Source organism: Octodon degus, unplaced genomic scaffold (genome assembly GCF_000260255.1).
Source record: "Octodon degus isolate 3935 unplaced genomic scaffold, OctDeg1.0 scaffold00010, whole genome shotgun sequence".
Taxonomy (NCBI): domain Eukaryota; kingdom Metazoa; phylum Chordata; class Mammalia; order Rodentia; family Octodontidae; genus Octodon; species Octodon degus.
In genome coordinates this window covers 734,794-756,396 of record NW_004524586.1, presented here as the reverse complement: position 1 = coordinate 756,396, position 21,603 = coordinate 734,794, and the positions used below count along the sequence as shown (strand labels likewise).

Below are 21,603 nucleotides of genomic sequence, written 5' to 3'. Positions count from 1 at the left end.
GGGTCTTGCCTCTAGCCTCTTTGCAGGGAGTTCTGCTGAAGGGTTCTGTGCTGGGCCTGCATGCAGCCTGGGTCAAATGAGGATCCCCGGGCCCCGAGTCATCTTACTCACTCACGGGGCCTGCGCTCTGGGTCAGTTCAGGATCCCACAGCCTGGGTCATCTCACTCACTTGCCGGACCTGCGCTCTGGGTCTGTTCAGGATCCCGCGGCCCCGGGTCGTCTCACTCACTCGCCAGGCCTGCGCTCTGGGTCTGTTTAGGATCCTGTCGGCCCGGGTCATCTCACTCACTCGCCGGGCCTGCGCTCTGGGTCTGTTCAGGATCCCGCGGCCCTCGGTGGTCTCACTCACTCGCCGGGCCTGCACTCTGGGTCTGTTCAGGATCCCGCGGCCTGGGTCGTCTCTCTCACTCGCTGGGCCTGCACTCTGGGTCTGTTCAGGATCCTGCAGCCCGGGTCGTCTCTCTCACTCGCCAGGCCTGCGCTCTGGGTCTGTTCAGGATCCTGCGGCCCGGGTCGTCTTACTCCACTTTTTCATTTTAGAGGTAGCTCCCCAATAAGCCATTTGTACTCCTAACACTACCTTAGTGACTACTTGCAGGGTAAGCAAACATAAATTGCTAGATTTAATCTCTCAGTAAGTAACCCAACACATCCAAGTTGTGCTAGAAAAGAGGTAGGCCTGTTATCCCAGCACTCAGGAGGCTGAGGCAGGAGGCAAGGCCGCCGAGGTTGCATAGCAAATTCAAGGCCAGGCTGGACTACACAAAGAGACCATGTCTCAAAGACAAAAATAAAGAAGACAAAGTCTGTTACAGGACAGAGAGAAAGACTAGAAATTCTTATGTAACCCCAATACACAACGAGATTACACTTCATTCACCTTTCTAATCTAGCTGTTCGGCCCAGGAAGATGGCATTATCACTCCCTCCTACATTCCTAGATTAGGGAAACACGTTTCATGGCCATCTGTGCAAAGAGGACACGCACATCGAAACCTGAGGTCCGTCCCAGGCAGGATGTGTGACCTTCCCAATGCGCAAACTCCTGTGCCCTGGGCCTCAGCCCGGCTGCCCGCTGTGGCCTGTCTACCTTGGAGGAATGCCTGAGAGCAGCGGTGCAATGCTGCATCTTGGTGAAACCAGACTGCTTTTGAATTTAAAAAAAAAAGTGCCTGATTTTTTGCTCAAAAATAAAAACTCATGGTTGAAAAATGACTTTCCAACTCAGGGGAGATGTAGGCCATCACAAGCTTCAGGTCAGTTAGCACAATGACTGCTCGATAATTTGGGGGAGAAAGCTATTCCAAACCAGTTCAGCTTAGGCTCTTCCTCAGTTCCCTGAAGTACTACACTGCTTGTTCAGGCATTTAGAGTCCCTCCATCGGTGCTCTGCTTTCATAGCAATGGGCACCTGATAAATGTTGATGGATAACAGCCAGAATGTGGAGCAGGAGACAATAGCTGCAAGGATCAGCAGCATGAGGAGGACCCTTAGCTCCAGAAGAAGGTGGAGAGCACCTAGAGAAACAGAGGCCATGAAATCATCTACTAGCCCCGCAGATCCAGTAGAATGAAAAATCAAGCCAGTTCAGGAAGATCAGCCCCTTGCTAAATCTATTAGTCACTGATTAAGCAAGCAGTACATGAGCATGCAATGTAAACCCCTCTGTAATGGAACCATGGTAACTATTTCTGTAATTTTACAAGTGTTTAATATATAGTTTCTGTGGCATACTTTGTCCCAGATCTGTTGTACTTAATTATGATCAGTTTTGTTAAATTTTTTTGTTTAATTTTATGTATTTGGCATAGGGTCTCACTGTACAGCTTGGATTCATAGTGATCCTGTTTTCAGCCTCCCCAGCACTGGGATTACAGGTGTGCACCACCATGCCTGTACTAATTTGCTGGTTCAGCATGCCCAGGGGTGGGGCCAATGAGGCATGAGGAATCGGGGATCGAACCCGAACCCCAGTCCTGCATTTGCCTAACTAAGCAGGCACTTACCCGCTGAGCTATCTCACCAGCCATATTACGATCAGTTGACATGGTGACCATGCAATGTAACTTCATATCCTTCAGGACTACTAGAAGGAGATGATACAAACACAGGGTTCTTGACAAGAATGTTGCATGGTATTATTTTAATCAAATAATTAACTTTTGTCATTTTTGAGACAGGGTCTCCCTATGTAGTTCAGGCTAGTCTTGAGCTTGCAATGATCCTCCTGCCTCAGCCTCCTGGGACTACCAGGCATGCGCCACCATGCCCAGAACTGCATGGTTAATTTTAAGGAAGTAAAACATACACAATGGAATGCATTTTCAAAAGGCTTTAACTGCTTCAGAACCACCCTGCATTCACAGGAATGCCAAGAAAGACTGGCTGTTATCCTCCATGAGTTGGGGCTCACTCTAAGGGGGTAAGGTTGGCACCCCAAAGAGCATCGCTTTTTTATATCAGGGACAGAAATTGATTCATTTATATCATGTGAGACCTACAGTAAGTCTTGGGCATATCTAAGTTGTACCTATTACAGTATCTATGGACTTCATTTTTCAAGATTTCAGACTAACAATGATTAGAAAATTATATAGATTCTTTCTTCAATCTTAAAATGATCTATCATGCACAGATAAAATTCTTCTATTTTAATTTCAATCTGAAAATAGAATGTAGTATTGCCTTTGGTGATAGCCTAGACCTCTAGTTACAGGATGAAGAACAGCTAAGGAACTTAACGATTTTGGTTATGCATTAGGATATCTGCTTTCTGGTTACAGCATCTACCCTTTAAAAACAAACACAGCTGAGCCTAATACCCCTAAAGGTCTATATATGGGAACTCTTAGGTCTAGAGAGTTTCTCCAAGTTTGTAAGACTATAAGCATCCAACTCATGAATAAGGCTTCCCAGTATGTGGCTTACAAGATTTTCAGTGTCTGTTTTCTTTTGCGGAACCGGGGATTGAACTCAGACCCCTGCGCTTCCCAGGCAAGCGCTTATTCTACTGAGCCATCTCCTCGGCCCCTCAGTGTCTGTTTTCTAGAGTCAGGAGAGATTAAGGTACAAAAAGCTTCTGGAAGCAGACACTTCAGGGCCCTATAATCACTGGCTCCAATACTCTGCCCTCCGCATTCAGCGGGAAGCACTAACAATAGTTCTCTGTGTGTGGCTTAAGAGTTCATCTATCAAGGGCAGAGGACGCACATCCATTCTGTATCATATCCTGAACAATGTAAAGTTGCATGGATGACGATCTTCATTGGCATAGTTCTATATAAAGAGTGTCTCGTTGAATCTTGAGTGACAGATCTGCAGTTGCTTTACTTCCTTTCAACTTTTCTGTATGTCTGAAATTTTCCATAACTAAAGTTGGCAAAAAATAATTAGCCTCAAAGAAATACGTATGATTACATGCTGACTGCACTGTGATCTTGGTATAGTTAGAAAAGGGCAAAGATTCATGGTCTGTGTTACAGTAGACTGCAGTAGCGATTATCTTGGGCAGATCCACCACCATCCCCAGTGAGGTTCTTGTTCATCCTGTCTTCCAAAGAAAGATTCGTGAGGAACGTGGGTTTATGCTCATATTAGTGGGACAGAGACAGTACTGTGTGACCCAGAGTATATACATACACAAATACTGTGCTTATAATTTATGTGTTAGATGCCAAAATGCCTAATTCATACCAAATTTTACATTTTTCCACATTTAAGCAATGTTTTAAAACAACTAATTTAACATTGGGTAGTTATAGGGTTTTTTTTTTTCTTAGAAAAAAATTGTGGATACTTACTGAAATCTGAGAAACAAAACTGTATGTTGGTTTAAGATTTAAAGGGTAATAATATCTTGAAAGGCAAGAAACTGCTCAAAAGGGAACAACTGAGATGAGGGAAAAGAGAAGAGAAAGAATGGAAAATATAAGTATATACCAAGATAGCTAAAATAACTGCCATTACTAATTCTTACTGGTTTATTGAAAGGAATAGTTAATGTTTATTTTGTATTTTTTTTTTTACCAATTTTACATTCTTATAATGCTTATATCTGGTAATCTGAACAACTACTTTGAAGACAACTATGTGCAATACAACCGTTGTTGAACCCTACCATCTTGTTTTTTGAAATTCTGTATTAGTTCTAATTTTTTTTCATTATACTATTCTCATTAAAATAAAAAATTAAAGATAATATTTAAAAAGGCCACATGATGGCAATGTTACTTCAGAAAAGCATTTTTCCTGTCTAACCACTATGTATCTTTTTTGTAATAATATCAATAGATTGGATAGCTACCAATAAGTAGACACTTAGTAATTTTTAATCTTTAGAGGGATAGCATTGGTTATCCCTTCTAGGTTTGTGTCATCTAAACATTTGTGAGGCATGCACTTGTCATCCAAGGTATTAAAAAGAAATGTAGAACATAGACAAAAGTACTAAAGGCCTCAGAATGCTGCCCATGTTTTCCTCTTGTTTTGACTGGGATCCACTAAATATTCTCTGGGTAAAAGTCCAATGGTAGATTAAAATGCTAGGTAGGGGCAAGGTATGGTGGTGCACAACTGTAATCCCAGTAATTAGGAGGCTGAGGCAGGAAGAATGCCATGAATTCAAGGCCAGTCAAAGTACATAGTGAGCTCAAGGCCAGACTAAACTATATATATCTCAAAAACCAGAAAAATAGGGGGCCGGGGAGATGGCTCAGTGGAATAAGCGCTTCCCTGCCAAGCGCAAGGGCCTGAGTTCAATCCCCTGTTCCACCAGGAAAAAAAAATTGAAAGATGTGAATCAATTAATAAATATGTTCATGTTACATTCATGAGGTTGCTCTCTGAGCTGTAGTTATGCTAGAGATTACCCTCACCGTTAGGAAAGATACACTGGAGTACATAGGATTAAAAGACTGTGGACATGTACAACTCACTCTCCAACAGTTCAGAAAAAAACAATGTAAGTGCATGAAAGAGAAGAAGAGGGGGTGCAAAATGGAGCACGTGTCAATAATGGTGTGATTTTCGCAAAGGGTATATGGACATTATAGGCTTCATTTTCATTCTTGGAATTTTTCTGTTAATTTGATTTTTTTTCCAGATTTAAAAAAAAAATTCTATTTATCTTCCCTAAATTCTATGCTTATAAATCAGATTTTTAAATATTAAGGGAAAGAAATGCCTATTAGGCTACTTTTTAGCTATTTGGCTTGATCTAGTCTGTTCTAAAATAATTCTTAAATATTAAAAGTACTGACATTCGGCTATGGTTTCAGCATTAGCAACTAAAGGTATTTGTTTCAAAAACTCAGTTCTGAGCAATGATATAATTAGGCCTTAAGAAAGGTATGCATAGGTTTTTAGGGCTTTTTTAAAGAAAAATATATAAAAGGAGATTTTTAAAATAGATGGGGGGGGGGTGAAGGGGATATGGCTCAGTGGAATAAGTGCTTCCCTGGCAAGCACAAGGGTCTCAGTTCAATCCCCAGTTCCGCAAAAAAAAAAGATGGGCAAAGCTCTATAGGAAATTTTCTGGGAACTTTGAAGAGGGTTATGGGACCAGAACTGCTAAGATCCCAAAAGCCAAATAATGTTCCAGCACCAGCTGGGGCCTGAGAAGGGCAAGGCAGCTTTCCCCAAGTCCTCTAAGCCAAACCACCTCTGGAGCCTCACACATAATCTCATGGTGCCCCAAGTGTGCTTCACGCTCCTTCACAGTACAGGAGCGTGTCCCGGGGCCTTGCTGGAAATGTGTAGTCTCAGGTCTCACTGCAGGGCTGCTAGATCAGAGCTACACTTTATAAAGAATGCCGTGATTCAGCTTCTTGAGTCTGAAACCATTTCAAGGTGAGTTGGGATAAATTTTACTACATTTGACTAAAAGTCTTTCTACAGTAAACAGAATGGAGGAGCCCAATGCAATCCTTAAATAAGCCAGGAAGATGAAACAGAACAAAAAGACTCGGCATACACAGAAGTGTAATATTTCAAAGTTAATTCTAAAAAATGAATGGCTACTATCCCAAAATAACTATAGCTGTTATCTAAAGCGTTTAGCTCTCAGAAGTCTATACTATGAGTTTAAGACAAATTAGGTATGAGTTTAAGACTTCCAGGTTCTTTTCTAGAAGAGACACTAATGAAACTCAACCAACTTCACAGAATCCATTCATTGTTTCAAATATTCTAGATATTGATGAGACAGCAATGAATTAAAATGCAAAAACCCTTCCTTCATATAGTTTATTGTAATGGAAGACGACAACAAACAATGGAAGTAAAACAGATTGTAAGTTTAAGTCATATGTGATGAGGTAAGCAGAAAGGGGAATAGGAATTGTCTGAGAGCTATAATTTTATTGTATTTTTAATGATACAGGGTCTTGCTACGCAGCTCGGACTCATAGTGATCCTCCTGTTTCAGCCTCCCCAGCGCTGGAGTTACAGGTGTGCACCTCCACACTCACTTCTGTGGCCAGCATGGCAAGTAGCACTGGAGATCGGGACCTTGCTCTTGCGAGGTACTTATGCCACTGAGCTATCTCCCCAGCCTGAGAGCTGTAATTTTAGACCAGATAGCTAGGTTAGTTGTTCCTGCTAATCTCCAGGTAAATGACATTTAAGCAAATACCTGAGTAAGGTTTGGGAGTCATGAAATATCTGCAGGAACAATGTCCTAGACACAGGGAACAAAGAAAAAAGGTAGTGTATTTAATAAGCAGCTGAAAAGACACCAGGATGGAAATAAGGATCAAACAGGTGTGCAAGGTAAATTGTCCATAAACATGCACATCTACCACATGCTAATATATATAAAACAATGTAGTGTAGTGTAATGTAAAACACCAAACACCTGTTTTAATGTTGCCTCTTTATTTCAGCTACACCTACATAAATCACTTTGATAAAAATACTATTATACCTCTATTCAGATGCTCATAAAATTTAAATTCTTCTCTTGGAGATGAAATAGACATCAAAAGACCCTTGATAGGGGCCAAGGAGATGGCTCAGTGGAATAAGCGCTTCCCTGGCAAGCGCAAGGGCCTGAGTTCAATCCCTGGTTCCGCAAAAAAAAAAAAAAAAAAAAAGACCCTTGATAGAAGGCATAAAGCAAGCGTATTAAGAGTGTACTTGCTCCCCCCACCCCCGCCCGCACTGCGCCTCGGCCCCTTGCGCTCGGGTGCGAGTAGAGCTGCAGGCGTGCAGGCCGAGACTGCGGACCTGCGATCGAGCGTCCAAGGCGGTGAACTCTTCAAGTCTGCAGAAAAAAATGGCCCCCAATAAAACTACATTGCAAAAAATGGGAAAGAAACAAAAAGGAAAAAGTAAAAAAGTTGAGGAAGCAGAACCTGAAGAGTTTGTGGTAGAGAAAGTACTGGACCGATGTGTAGTGAATGGGAAGGAGGAGTATTTTCTGAAGTGGAAGGGATTTACAGATGCTGACAATACATGGGAACCTGAAAAAAATTTAGATTGTCCAGAGTTAATTAAAGCATTTCTTAATTCGCAAAAAGCTGGTAAAGAAAAAGATGGTACAAAAAGAAAATCTTTATCTGACAGTGAATCTGATGACAGCAAGTCAAAGAAAAAAAAGAGATGCTGCTGACAAACCTAGAGGTCTTGATCCTGAACGAATAATTGGCGCCACAGATAGTAGTGGAGAATTGATGTTTCTCATGAAATGGAAAGATTCAGATGAGGCTGACTTGGTGCTGGCAAAAGAGGCAAATATGAAATGTCCTCAAATCATCATTGCTTTTTATGAAGAGAGGTAGCTTGGCATTCTTGTCCAGAAGATGAAGCTCAATAACTTACATCATTTATATATATATATAATATAGGTCTTGGTTTTGATTTACTAGTGTGGAAAAAACATTCTAATGAAAATCAAGTTTAATATGTCAGTTTTAAAAGTAGTATTTGGGGGAGTTGTTGGGTTTTGTTTTGCATCTATAGCACTGGTTACTTTGAACAAATAAAGCTTTTATAGTTGCTTTCTTTATCAAAAAAGAGCATTTGGCAGCCTGATACATTTCCTCTGCTTCTCTAAATGTTGGGGGGAATTGTCCATAGTCCAACTCATGTTTCAGCTCATATACTTAAGGACTATTCTGAGTTTTTTGTTTGTGTGTATATAAATAAAATTCTTATGTAAAAAAAAAAAAAGTGTACTTATCAGTGGAGAGGCCAGTAACAATTTTGTAACCAAAATTGTGACCACCTTAATAATTACATCAAGAACTTTCCACTGTAACCTGATATAAAAGTTTGAAAAAATACGTGGTGACTAGCAGTTCTGAGCTTGTCCTTAATTCCCAACAAAACCTGCCTATCCACCTAAAACTCACGTTTGAAATAACATATCAATAACATCATTTCAAAGCTTTTAAACTAAAGGGTACATGTAATGTGGGTTAAACAAAAAGTGAAAACTATATAAATTAAATTATATAGGGTCAGGGAGATGGCTCAGTGGAATAACAGCTTCCCTGGCAGGTGCAAGGGCCTGAGTTCAATCCCTGGTTCCACCAAAAAAAAAAAAAAAAATTATATTATACTAAAAAAAATAACTGGGAAAATTCACTTTAGGTGAACAAGGGATATTGTTGAGGTATCTGATAACAGTAGATGATTTCTAGTGCTTTTATTTCTGGAAAAGAAACCACAATTTTTTTTATTTCAAATGAGAATGTTTAATAAAAGTATTGATTTTTGGTACCAAATATAAGCTTTTCAGTTATGTGACTTTAAAGTTTGAGGTAACATCTAATGTAAAAGTATTTAGTAAATTTCCACCCAGTTTATATCACTCTTATCTGTTAGAAAAAATTCCTTCTTTCCAAAAGTGAAATTTTTGGTGAGTGAGACGACCCGGGGCCCACCAGATCCTGAATCAACCCAGAGCCCAGGCCTGGCATGGAACCCTTTAGCAGAACTCCCTGCAAAGAGGCTAGAGGCAAGACCCACCCAACTGATTTAGGAGCAGAACATCTTGTCAGAGCAGCACAGAGGGTTCACCTCCAAGGGCTGCAGCAGGAAGAAGTGGAGCACAGCAGCCAGACCCAAGCCACACCCACCTGGAGGAATCTGAACTTGGTAGATCTGGACCTGGTGCTAAGGTAATAACTCTTAAGCTCTACACCAAAGGTCAGAAGACAGTGGTATACAAAATGACAAAGAGAAGGAACAAAATGCAGTCTCAGGCTCCAAGTCCACCGAGAACAAATGCAGAAGACAGCATTGGAAGTAAAGAAACAACTGCAGAAAGGTATAGAGGAAATCAGATCAGAAATAATTTCTGAAGTAAAAAAAGAAATGATAACTATAATCAAAGAAGTACTAAGTGCTTCTAAAGAAGACACTGATAAAATAGAGCAGAATATAAAAATGATGGAACCCCTGAATAAGCAATGTAGGAAAGAAATAGAATATATGAAGTAGACTCAAAGTGATATACAGGAAAATAAAACCTCAATCACTAGCTGGCAAAACCGTTTGAATGAAAGTGAAAATAGACTTTCAGACCTTAAAGACACCATTGCAGCTAGTGAAAAAAGAAAAGATCTGGGGCCGGGGAAATAGCTCAGTTGAATAAGCGCTTGCCTGGCAAGTGCAAGGGCCTGAGTTCAATCCTTGGCTCTGCAAAAAAAAAAAAAAAAGAAAAGAAAAGATCTCTTAAAATCACTTGCAAGAAGATGCAAAGATGAACAATGTAAGACTAACAGGCATCAATGAGAAGGAGTCAATACAAATGATATAAAAAGAATATGAACAGAAGTAATAATAGCAAAAAACTTCCCAAATATGAGGAAACTGATAGGTTATGCCCCTAGTAAAAATTGCTGAATTATTATGGTGGTTGTCTGATATGGCTGAAGCTCTTAAAACAGCTTATCTTCCCACTAACCACTTCCTCCTCCTTCCCCACTTCAGCCTTGGGTGCAACTTCCTGTGACCTTTCCCACCCACACAAGGGAGCCTCCAATCAGCTCCTTGTACGTCACTGACCCCGCCTCCCAAGCTCCACCCCTAGCAGAAGTCCATATAGTCTCAGGCTCCCTGTCTCAGGTCAGAGGATCCACCCATCTCCCTGCCCTCGGTCCTCTCCAAGTGTGTTTAAGAGTCAATAAAGGATTTCCCTCCCCCATTTCTGCTTCTCTACTGCGCCGCCACCACTGCCCCCATCGCTGTTGCTCTAAAACCTATCAGAAACAATCTGACATTCAAGTCACCAAAGCAGAGAGAACTCCAAATAACATCAACCCAGGGGCTGGAGAGATGGCTCAGTGGAATAAGCAAGCACCTGGCCAGCGCAAGGGCCTGAGTTCACTCCCCCGTTCTGCCAAAACAAACAAACAAACAAACAAAACTAACAAACAAAAAAAAATCAACCCAATTAAAACCACACCCAGGCATATAATAATCAAGATCCCAGAAATTCAGCACAGGAACAGTATACTAAAAGCCACTAAAGAAAAGTAACAGATCACATTTAAAGGAAAACCCATCAGAATAATGGCAGATTTCTTTTCACAAACCATCAAGTCAAGAAGAGCATGGAACAAAGTAGTACAAGTCTTGCAAGAAAACAAATTCCAACCCAGCCTGATATACCCTGCAAAAGTAAAGTCTTTAATATTTTTAAAATATAGCCTATGAACTTAATTGACAACAGATGTAAATTCACAGGCCTATAAAATAAATTTTTTAATGTTTCCTTTTTAAGTATGGCATGATCATAATAGAAGCTTTACATCCTTCTTTAATTTTATTATGTATCTTTCTTTTTATCTGCACTTAATTTACATTTCAGTGGCTGAATCACATCATGCACTACTTTACTTCGAAAGAGAAATGGATGGGCTGGGGAGATAGCTCAGTGGAATAAGTGGTTGCCTGGCAAGCACAAGGTCCTGAGTTCAATCCCTAGTACCACAAAAAGAGAGAGAAAGAGAGAGAGAGAGAGAGAGAGAGAGAGAGAGAGAGAGAGAGAGAGAGAGAGAGAGAGAGAGAGAGAGAGAAATGGGACATTGAAGTCCAGAGCCTCTTGCAGCTTGTCAACCAGCCCTGTGGACATGTCTATTTTACCAAAGATGATCCTCTCTGTGTTTGTAATACTGAGGTGGAGAGAACAAAATACCTCAAATGTCTTATACATAAAGTCCAAAGAGCCTATTAATAATGGAGTATTTCTCCTGAGCATGGCCACTCAGCGACAGTTATGGGATGATAACCATGTCTCATAGCACTTACCTTTTTTTTTCAATGTATTTGGTATGGGTATCACCATGCAGCTCAGACTCATAGTGACCCTCTTATTTCCAGCCACCCCAGTGCTGGGATTATAGCTGTGTGCCATCATGCCTGGCCTCGGTGGCTGGCTCAGCACAGCCGGGAAGGGGCTGGTGAGGCATGTGGTGCCAGGGACCAAACCCCAGTCCCTATACTTGCCTAAGCAGGTGCTTAGTCCACTGAGCTATCTCGAAGGCTCTTAGCCTTCACCTTCTTTTATTTTAGGGAAGTGTCTACAGGGTGTTCAGGGTCTCACTGCTAGATTGGACTCATAATGAGTCTCTGTTTACAGCCTCCCAAGAGCTGGGATTATAGGTGCACATTACGATGCCCAGCGTCAAATGCCATCTCAGCACACCCAGGGGCGGGGCCGGCCCAGCAGGCAGACCCAGGGATCAGACCCCCAGCCACTGTGCCTGCTTGCAGGTGCTCTAATCCACTGAACTACCGGCTGGCTGGTCACTCACCTTCTTTATGAATACCCTGCTCAGCAGACCTAATTTGAGTATTTGTCAAACAAAAGAAACATGCATAAAAATTCATGAATGGTTTCCCATGAGTCTTATGTTAAAATGTAACATCTCTTGAGACAATTTCATTACTAACCCCCACTTCTGAATTGCTCCTACCACTCCTAACTTACTTTATATCAACCCCTACTACATTTATTTTCATTTCCTGGAAGCCACCAAATACAATGGTGTTTGCAGATACCATTCTCTTGGCTACTTCTCCATCCTGTAATATCAACAACCATTTTTAATAAATTCTATGAAACAGCTGTTAAAGCTTTCCCTAAGTCATAAGTTACACAGAGTCAACTAATATAAGAACTCTCTTAGGGTTTTTTTTTTTTTTTTTTTTTGGCGGCTCCAGATTGCCTCCAGCGCTGGTCTGGTTTGCCTTGAGTATGCAGGAATCGAACCACTGATCCCAGAGACTGACTGCTTTGTTTAAGCAGGCACTTAAACAACTGAGCTAGTGGGCAGGTCCCCTAAGAACTCTCTTAGGACCTAGGAGCCCCCTGAGGATCATGTGCTCCTTGTGATCAAACAATGACAGAAGGGAAAAGGGAGAAAATGCAGGTCAGTTATGTGTAAGTGTCCCTTAGTTAACTGAAAAGAAAGGTTTGTGCTAATATTTGTTGGAGAATTTTTTATGTCCATGTCTTGTACGCTGAGCAATTACTTTCAAGATAACAACATGCAATGTATTACTGTTACTTTATTTTTTAACTTTTTAAAATTAATTTTATTTTGGGCCGGGGAGATGGCTCAGTGGAATAAGCGCTTCCCTGGCAAGCGCAAGGGCCTGAGTTCAATCCCAGGTTCCGGAAAAAAAAAAAAAAAATTAATTTTATTGAGAAACAAACAGCAATGAGACAGTTTCCAAACTGATTAATAGGACAGTTCCAATAATTAATACATTGCATATTGTTGTCTTAGTGGTTATTCATAGTACAAGATGCAGACATGATATCCTGTCAAAACACTATTAGTACGAATCTTTTCACTGAATTAAGAGAAAATAGTTGTATATCTATCATAACTATTTTGTATATACAGAGACAAAACGGTCCTTCACTTATATCCCCTTTCTTTTTAGTTTTCTCAGAGACCGGTAATCCATTGCCATTTAAATATTGTAGGTGCATGAATTCAGCAAAATAATCCAATATACTCCAATAGTCCATAGTAGTAGTGGGTTATCCGTAGGACTGGCAATGTCAGAGTTGTTGACTTGAGCCCTTTGCAGCTCAGCATATTAATATGGCTTTACTTTTCATACCTCATTAATATACTTTTCTGTTCAATGGTTAAGACCAAGATAAAGCAAGATCTATACAACAAAAAGAGTAACTTTTGTATCTGACAAGGTCAGTCAAATCCCCTCAGGACTTACCCTGAAACCCTGTACCGTAGTTTGTAGATAATTTTTCAGTAAAGAGACCATACTTTGAAGAAATGGTTTTCTTAATTCAAGAGACTTACACAATGATCACAAAACATCCAGTTCTTGTTTCATCACTAGATTCTGTTTTTTAAGTCCTAGTACTAATGCTAGCAATTTCCATGAAATTTGAGAATAAACTAGCTCTCTTTACTTATAATGTGAGAAGAAAGTAAACTCACATCTTTCAGCTGTATTTCCAACTCGTGAGCATTATTCATTGGTGAGCTTGCAGCCATAGCCTGTAAAAAACCCAGGATTAGTCCATATCATACATGCAACAACACGTTTCTTCATTAGACTTTATTCCTTAAAGATACAATATGTTCCCAGGAAAATTCCCAGGTCCAGGTCTGGCACATCTGACAGCTACCAGAGGACCAGTCATTCTCAGAATTTAGATCTCCTGGAAGCTTCCCAAACAACTGGAAACTGGGATTACTGATCTAACCTGACTTTTTTTTTGTATTTTAGCATAGCGTGTACAGGGTCTCACTGTGGAGACAGGACTCAGTGATCCTCTGGTTTACAGCCTCTCAATTGCTGGGATTAGAGGTGTGTGTCACCATACCCAGCCTCAATCAGTCTCAGTGTACCCTGGGGGGTACCATTGAACCCCTGGCCCCTGCGTCTGCCTAAGCAGGTGCGTCAATCCACTGAGCTATTTGGCTAGCCCTCTAACCTGAATTCTGAGGTCATCTGGACCCAAGTGTACCAGAATAGCCCTTAGTATATAAGAACCCAGTGGTTTTTCACTAAAAGGAGCCAAATCAAACAACTGGGCTCTTCCAATGAAATCTGGAAAATATAAACAGTAAAACAAAAGGTAAGTAGGGTTTTTTTCCCTCAGAATTATATTTTGTATTAGTACAAGTTAAGTATCTACCTAAAACTGCTTGGACCAGAACTATTTCACATTTGAGTTTGCATATCTGCATGTACATAATGAGGTATCTTGGAGATGGGACTCAAATTTAAATATGCAATTCATTTGTATTTTCTATTTTACAGCATTTGGATTAGGATGCTCAACCTGTACAAGTATTAGTTCATATAGATTATATGGAACTCAAACCATAGTCTATCTTTTTCTTTACTTTCTCACGGGAAAAAAACAGAAGGGAGGTAGACAGCTATGTAAGCAGGCTAGTCAACAGACTCAGAAAAGGTGGTTTTTCAAGGTTTTTGTTTTGTTTTTTAATCAGCTATAAGGAAAGAGATTCATGTGACTGCTGCCAAGGAAGTCTAATAGAGTTCTGGTGGTACCAGGGATTGAACTCAGGACCTTGTACTTTCCAGGCAAGCTCTTATTCCACTGAGCTATCTCCCCAGCCCTTCAATAGAGTTTTGTCTCTAAAGACACTCTTCATTCAATCTAATATACAGCCCCTTCTCTCCATTAGGTCCTCCAGGCAGAACATATGGCAGAGAGATTTCACTAAGTATTTCTCTCCTCCATCCCCTATCCCCACCTCCTCAGACATACTGTGGGCTCTTTCTCTCTAGGCAGTGGGGCTCTGCATTTGACTTCTGTCTAATGGAGTACGAGCAGAAGTAACACATACAGGTCCCAGTACATGGGCCATCTAGTGAAGGCTCCCCCCTGGGGACAGTGCGGCCCCAGTGTGGCCTACAGACAGTCTCTGGCTCTGTAGAGCAGTGCTTCCTCTACCCAACCAGCACTGGTCTGTGAAGTGAGGAAGAATCTACAGTCCTTGTGCTAATACGATGAGATTTGAAGGTGGTTTGTTACAGCAGTTGGTCATGCAATGAGCAAAGATGGACTGAGTAATCCACAAAAATATATGAATTTATCTTTAAAAATTTCACTTTCTACTATGGTTTGTAATTCATATCAAAAGCGGAGAAATTTATCCTTGAACATCACATGAAGATTTCAGTTAACCACTTTGGAACTGATGCTAATGTCTTATGAGTGAGTTCTGCGGAAAGTCTGTAGAAAATATTCACTTTAAAAACTTTATTCTAGTTTATTTTTTAAAGAGAATACAAAAAATAGTTAAAAAAAACATTAGAAACAATACAGAATTTCACTAAACAAAATTTTAACTCATCTGTAGAAACAGATGGAAGTACATGTAAAAGTATAGTTCTGACCAATGTGCCTGCCTACAGCAAAGGGATAGAAAGTATAAAGACAGACCATTAACAGCATTAAGCTATATTTGGAAGATTATCTCTGTAAGTATTAATAGTTGTGTTGGTCTAAATGTTCAAATATCCAATAGAGTCAAAAAATGATCTATAAGCAACCATTTACAGACTATTTAGCATGTGCCAGGCATGATGGTAGGCCACTTACAAATAATATCATGCTGAACCATTACTATTCTTATCTAGATCTTACTGATGTGGAAACTGAGGTTCCAGGAAGGAAGTCTGGGGAGCCCTACCATTGTCTCTAAGGTTGGAGGTTAAGGAATTCAGTCACACAGCTATCATATGGCAAAACTAAGATCCGGACCCAGATCTATTTTTTTACCAAAATAAATAAATATTTATATTTATATTTAATATATATATATATATACATATTTTATTTTTTTACCTCCAAAGCTTTGCACTGTACTATACTAGCGTCTCTCAAACTTTTGTTGGAGAGCAAAGATGTATGTACAGCTAGGAAAAGTATATTTGATATAATTATGTGTTAAAATATAAAAAATAATCCCCAAAGCCTAGTAACCTTATGATACAAAAGAGAAATGGTAGTTCAACAAACTGGTTACTGTAGTTATCAAGTAGTCTCTGCCTTCTAAATAGTCCTCCAGTTAAAGCAATAGTGTAGGATTGGATGGAACCACATTATTTTTTGCTTACAGAGAAGGGACTGGGCAAAAAAATACAGTTACTTTTAAGCTTACTACTCTGTCTCATTACTTAGCAAACATGCTTTGACAAACTCATCTTCACAAGAATCATAATTTTTTTAAAGAATTATAAATGGTATTAGAAAAAAATCTGAGTTTGAAGAAACTATTAGTACCTGTGATAAATGAAGTGCACTGGCTTGGTTTTCAAATTCCCCAAGTCTTTCCATTGTAGCAGATAACTGTTTCTTCAATGAATCTGTTTCTTCAGATAAGGATTTAAGTAACTGTTCCATTCTGTCACCTTCCTTCGTTTTGTCTTCCAACTGTTCCAGCAAAGCACTGGTACTACATCTGGACTTCAGCTGGTCTCTGAGTCGCTGTATTTCTTTTTCTTTCTCCGCAAGCTGATAAACATTTCTCTCCCTTTCAGCCTGAAGAACTTGAATTTTCTAGATATAAACTAAGTGAATCTTAGAACAAAGTCAGGTCAAACATCCAGCTAAACAATACACCTCAAAAAACAATGATAGTGTTTATTTGATATAATGTTGCTTTATGATAGTACAACTTAAAAGACAAAGCCAACTCCTGTGATCAGAGAGCTCAGAGAGGAAAAGAAGCCAGTACGCATTAACTTAATATGTATCCAACTCACATGCACACATCCACACTGAATGGCCAGAGACGCAGAGAAAGGAGAAACTATGTCTATCAAGGGTAGAGGCAGAAAGCTACAGAAGTCTAGCTCTCATATAAGTATCTGAGAATCTCCCTCCATCATATTGCATCTCATGAATTTAAAGGCTAAAAATGAGTCCCACATGATACACGTGTTCTCTAGTGAGCTTGGACCAGCAGAGGTTAAAAATGTACAGAACATTAAGCAGGATAAAGCTGAACTTGATTAACTAAACTCTTTTTAGGGACAAATGATTTGGGATGGCATATGAAAGGTAATCTTAACATTTTTCCAAGGCTTTGAAGACAAGTAATAATGCTTGTTACACTGCTGCTGGCATGAGGGAGTCAGAGCCAACAGGATGATGACAGAAATAATGATTAGGATGACTAGCCTAATAGAGTCAAAACAACACAAATTAAATCATACATCAGGGTAAGAAAGAAATAGTCCAAATAATAATGGAGAGATTAGGTGGATGACTATCAATATGAAAACTGAAAAGGGGAGTCTAAAGGGCCACAAGTTTGATTCAAATCAATAATAAATACAGCTAGAGCTATAAAATTTGTGGAGCAGTGCTCAATCTTGGGTGCACAATTTAGTAAGGATAAAAGACAAACCACACAGCGCTAAAGTGCTGGGATTACAGGCACACACCCAGTCTCAACTGCCCTCTCATGGAGCCCTGCAGGCAGGGCCGGCACAGCAGGCTGGGATTGAACCCGGACCCGGCCGTTGCGCTCTGCCTACGTAGGCACATTCGTCTGCTGAGCTGAGCGATCAGGCTGGCCCTTGTAAGGTTTCTTTAACAGGTTGCAAGATAACTTTTATATCTGTGATTTAGTGATAACTGTTCATTTCTCAATTCTTAGATAAGTATTTCAATTCATATCGTTAGAAATAATTAATCATAGGACCGGACAGATAGGTTAGTGGACTAAAGTGCCTGCTCAAGCAGAGCGCAGTGGCTGGGGCTTGATCCCTAGGGTGCTATCTGAGACCCACTGAGACTGGGTGTGGTGGCATGTGCCTGTAATCCCAACACTTGGGAGGCTGAAAACAGGCGAATCACTACAAGTCTGATCTACATAGTGAGACCCTGTACTAAATATATAATAATAGTAATAACAATAAATCGTTACATTTCATGATCCTATAAATGGAATGTAAGAAAATCTATAGTACACTTTATGATCAAAGCATTTTTGCAAAATAAATGAAGACCAAATTTATGATAGAAACTTTTCTTTCTAGTTCTAATTAAGTTCCTAATTTCTTTACTCTTTATACCATAAAAAATTGTAAATCAGGGAATCTAAAACAGCTTGAGCATGCAAAATACCAATATGCAAAATTATTTTACCTCAACAAAGCCTGAAAATAAAGATTACTTGGAAAGCAGCCAACATGCATGATATAATACATTTTTAACCATTTTTAAGGACAAGCAAACATTCTCTCACTCTGAGATGTTCACATGAAAATCTGACACTATTTCACACTCTGAAGTGCACAGAGGATTTAAGGGATCTTTTTTTTTCTTTAATCTTTTATTTATTTGGTATAGAGTCTCACTACTCCCTGCTCTGACTGCTAGTGATCCTCCTTTCAGCCTCCCCAGTGCTGGGATTTCGGGCGTGTGCCGCCACGCCCCATCGGTGGTTGGCGTGGCGTGCATGTGGTTCCAGGGATCAAACTCAGTCTTTGCGCTTACCAGGCAGTTCCTTAGACTGCTGAGCTATCTCCCCAGCCTGGATTTAGGACATCTTAGGTACAGAGATACAATTTTTTACTTTTAGTGAACAGAAAAATATTAATATTAGCTACATACATTTTTCTCCCCTATAGTGAAAAAGAGAATTAAGAATGGCACAGTATCCTTAAAGCACGTATGTGAATATTATAATATTGCAAAAAGCACAGAACTAGAACATTTCCTTTTTGTTTTTTGGGGGGTACTGGGACTCAAACTCAGGACCTTGTGCTTACCACACAGGCACTGTGCTGCTGAGCTGTATCCTCACTCCAACACTTCAAAATTATTCAGTAAATAAAAAACAGTGAAAATGTAAATCAGTATGTTACAGGATCTTAAGTACAGCATGCTGTCATAATCATCAATGGAACCATGCTGGACAAGGGAGCCTAGTAAGAGGTGAGAAAAACAGGGCAGAGCCCTGCTATGACTTATCATGAGACTGGGTCAGTTATCACGGGCTGAGAGCGAATGTAGCCCTGGTTACAGTCCCTGCCCACCATCCTACTTCGCTGTCTGTCGCTCCCTCTCTCTCATGTATGTGCCTGACCTTCTACTACGCTATGACACAGCATGAAGATCCGAACCAGAGGCAGCAGTCTCCAGAATCAAAGGCCTGGTTAATCTCTTTTCTTTCTAATTTAGCCAGTCCGAGGTACTGGTACAGCAATAAAAACCAGACTATGACATATCATAGCAGAATTTGTAATAGAGACATAATGAAACTACGTTATAAAAAAGGTACAGGAGGAATAATGAACTATTATTTTACATAATTGAAAAAGACCATAGTACTCAGGGCTGGTGAGATGGCTCAGTGGTCTAAAGCACCTACTTAGAACAAGCTTAGCAAAGCACAGGAACCACGGTTCAATCCCCCAGCACCACATGCCAGCCAGCCCCACCCCTGGTGGGATGAGCGGGCCGCGCACACACACACACACACACACATAAAATTAAAAAAAAAAAAAGATCATAGTACTGTGTTGAAGGCATAGGACTATTAAATCAAGATGCACTTATTTTCTTTCCTTATCCTTCCCCATCACTTGCTTTCTTTTTATTTTTTAATACTAGGGATCTAACTCAGGCCTTTTTTATTTTTTGTGACAGTCATGTTAAATTGCATAGGCTGCCTTCAAACTTAAAATCCTCCATTCTCAGCTTCCCAGGGAGCTGAAATTACAGCTATGTACCACCACACTTTGCTAAGATGCATTTACTTCTGGAAAAAAAAGCTTAGTATCTCATAAGCTTAAAACACATATATTTTATTTATCAATTATATTTAAAAAGTGAGGGCTGGGGAGATAGCTCGGCAGTCCAAGCACTTGTCTGGCAAGCGCAATGACACAGGTTCGCTCCAGGTACTGCATGCCCTGCCGGCCTATCCCAGGCTGCTGAGCCAGCAGCCAGAGATGAGATGGGGAAGCTGAGTCAAGAGGATCACTGTGAGTCTGAGCTGCACAAGGCCCCATACCAAATACGTACACACAAACATACAAACATACAAGATTTTTTTAAAGAGTTAGTAGTAGCTAAAAGTTGGCAAAGAAACTAAAGTAATGAACTGGATAGTTCAAGGATAATGACAAGAGTAAGAAGCAGCAAGAAAAACACATTGTTTTCTAAGAAAGCTTACATCATTCTAAAGGGTTAAAGATCATTTACCTCCAAAAATCTGTGTCTCTCTTTTTCAGTAAATTTTCCTTTTCCACTTGTAAGTTCATCCACTGCTCCTTTCAGTTTTCCTAATGCAGTTTCTGATTTGGCGCTACTAGGCTTTGATCCCCACTTACTCTTAATTAGATCTTTAGGACTTCTGGAAGACATCTCTGAAATGGCCTGTAAAAATACAAAGCAAATGTATTTTAAATCTGAATTTAAAGAACAACAACAAAAAAATCTCAGATGATGAGTACATGAGTAGTATTTGCTTTGGAGAGCGGCCTGCAGCATAATGTCTTGCGTTATGTTTTGTGCCAAGTTCTGTACCTATGCTATAGTTTAGTAAAAATTTTATGTTTAAACTAGAACAGAGAGGTCTCCAACTACTAAATAAAGCCTAGAAGAAGTAGATCACAATCAAAGACCTATCCAAGGATAAAAACTTGGTGGTAATTTGAGCATATTGGCATTGAAATTCATTAACAAACACGCCCTCTACTTTAGAAGATGACTAATTCAGCTGTATCTTAATAGTCATTTGAGAGAAGAAAATCTAAGACAGTTGGAAGAAAAGAACCACAATGCACAGGGTGTTGGGGACTGAATTAAACTAAAGAGGCCAAATTAAACAAGGAAAAGCTTGGTATCTGCTAACAGCACTAGATGCCAGTTTGGGAGCAAGAGTATAACACAAACTCTGCAGGTGATTATATAGTGAAATGCTCTGTATGTAGTATATAAACCACTGTATGGTCCATAACGGCAGCTCTCGTTAGAGAAGCTGAACACTCTTCTACCTCACATCCCGAGATAAAAGGATGGTGGTGTGACTAAAGGATCTGGCGGGCGGCGCCCTCCAGGCGGCGCGGCGGCTCACCCGCAATCCCCGCACCCGGAGGCGAGGCGGGCAGTCACTGCACGCGCAGCGCCAGTCCGGGCTCCGCAGGGAGTTCAGAGCTGGTCTGAACGAGAAGCCCTCCTCACTCCGCGCACTCCAAGCGATGAAGCGCCCGCTTGAAGCTGGGAACAAATCACGCGGCCCTCAGCTCTTCTTCATCTACTTTCCGCCAGCCGACGACGGTCTCTGAGGCTGCATCGTGGAGTGCGCGGTAATTCGCAGCGCTCAGAAGCCACCTGGCGACCGGCTGAGGCGACCGGCCCGGCGGGCAGGCCCCGAGGGGCAGCCTCCCCAAGCCCGTCTCCCGCGGGGTCTCGGCGGGCGGAGGCGCGGCGGCCCTCACCGCTACCGTGAAGACGTCGGCAGAGGGGCCAGGGGCGCACGCCCCGGGAAGAAGCGCTCCCCCGAACCACCGCCTCGCCGTAAGCACACACCGGTACGCACCGCCAAGTCAAAGGGGGACCCGAAGAGAGCGCAGCGGCGCTCCGGCCGCGCCCAGCGCGCAGCCCGCACGGGAG

At 40.9% G+C, this 21,603-nt stretch overlaps 1 protein-coding gene across 4 annotated transcripts in view; it reads right to left on the bottom strand.

Moving 5' to 3' along the window:
• Cep55 (centrosomal protein 55) overlaps positions 1–21,597 on the bottom strand; it is a 48,992-nt gene extending 27,395 nt beyond the window's left edge. For 3 of the 4 annotated variants that reach the window (XM_023708786.1, XM_023708792.1, XM_023708795.1), the window contains exons 1-4: positions 21,530–21,597; positions 20,191–20,364; positions 16,255–16,530; positions 13,430–13,489 (exon numbers count right to left, since the gene is read on the bottom strand). In XM_023708786.1, coding sequence (XP_023564554.1) covers positions 13,430–13,489; positions 16,255–16,530; positions 20,191–20,352 — 498 coding nt within the window. In that variant the 5' untranslated portion in view covers positions 20,353–20,364; positions 21,530–21,597. Of the gene's footprint in view, positions 1–13,429; positions 13,490–16,254; positions 16,531–20,190; positions 20,365–21,428; positions 21,464–21,529 lie in introns of those variants that run through there. The other variant, XM_023708790.1, reaches the window with a different exon arrangement.
• Positions 21,598–21,603: the final 6 nt, after the last annotated feature.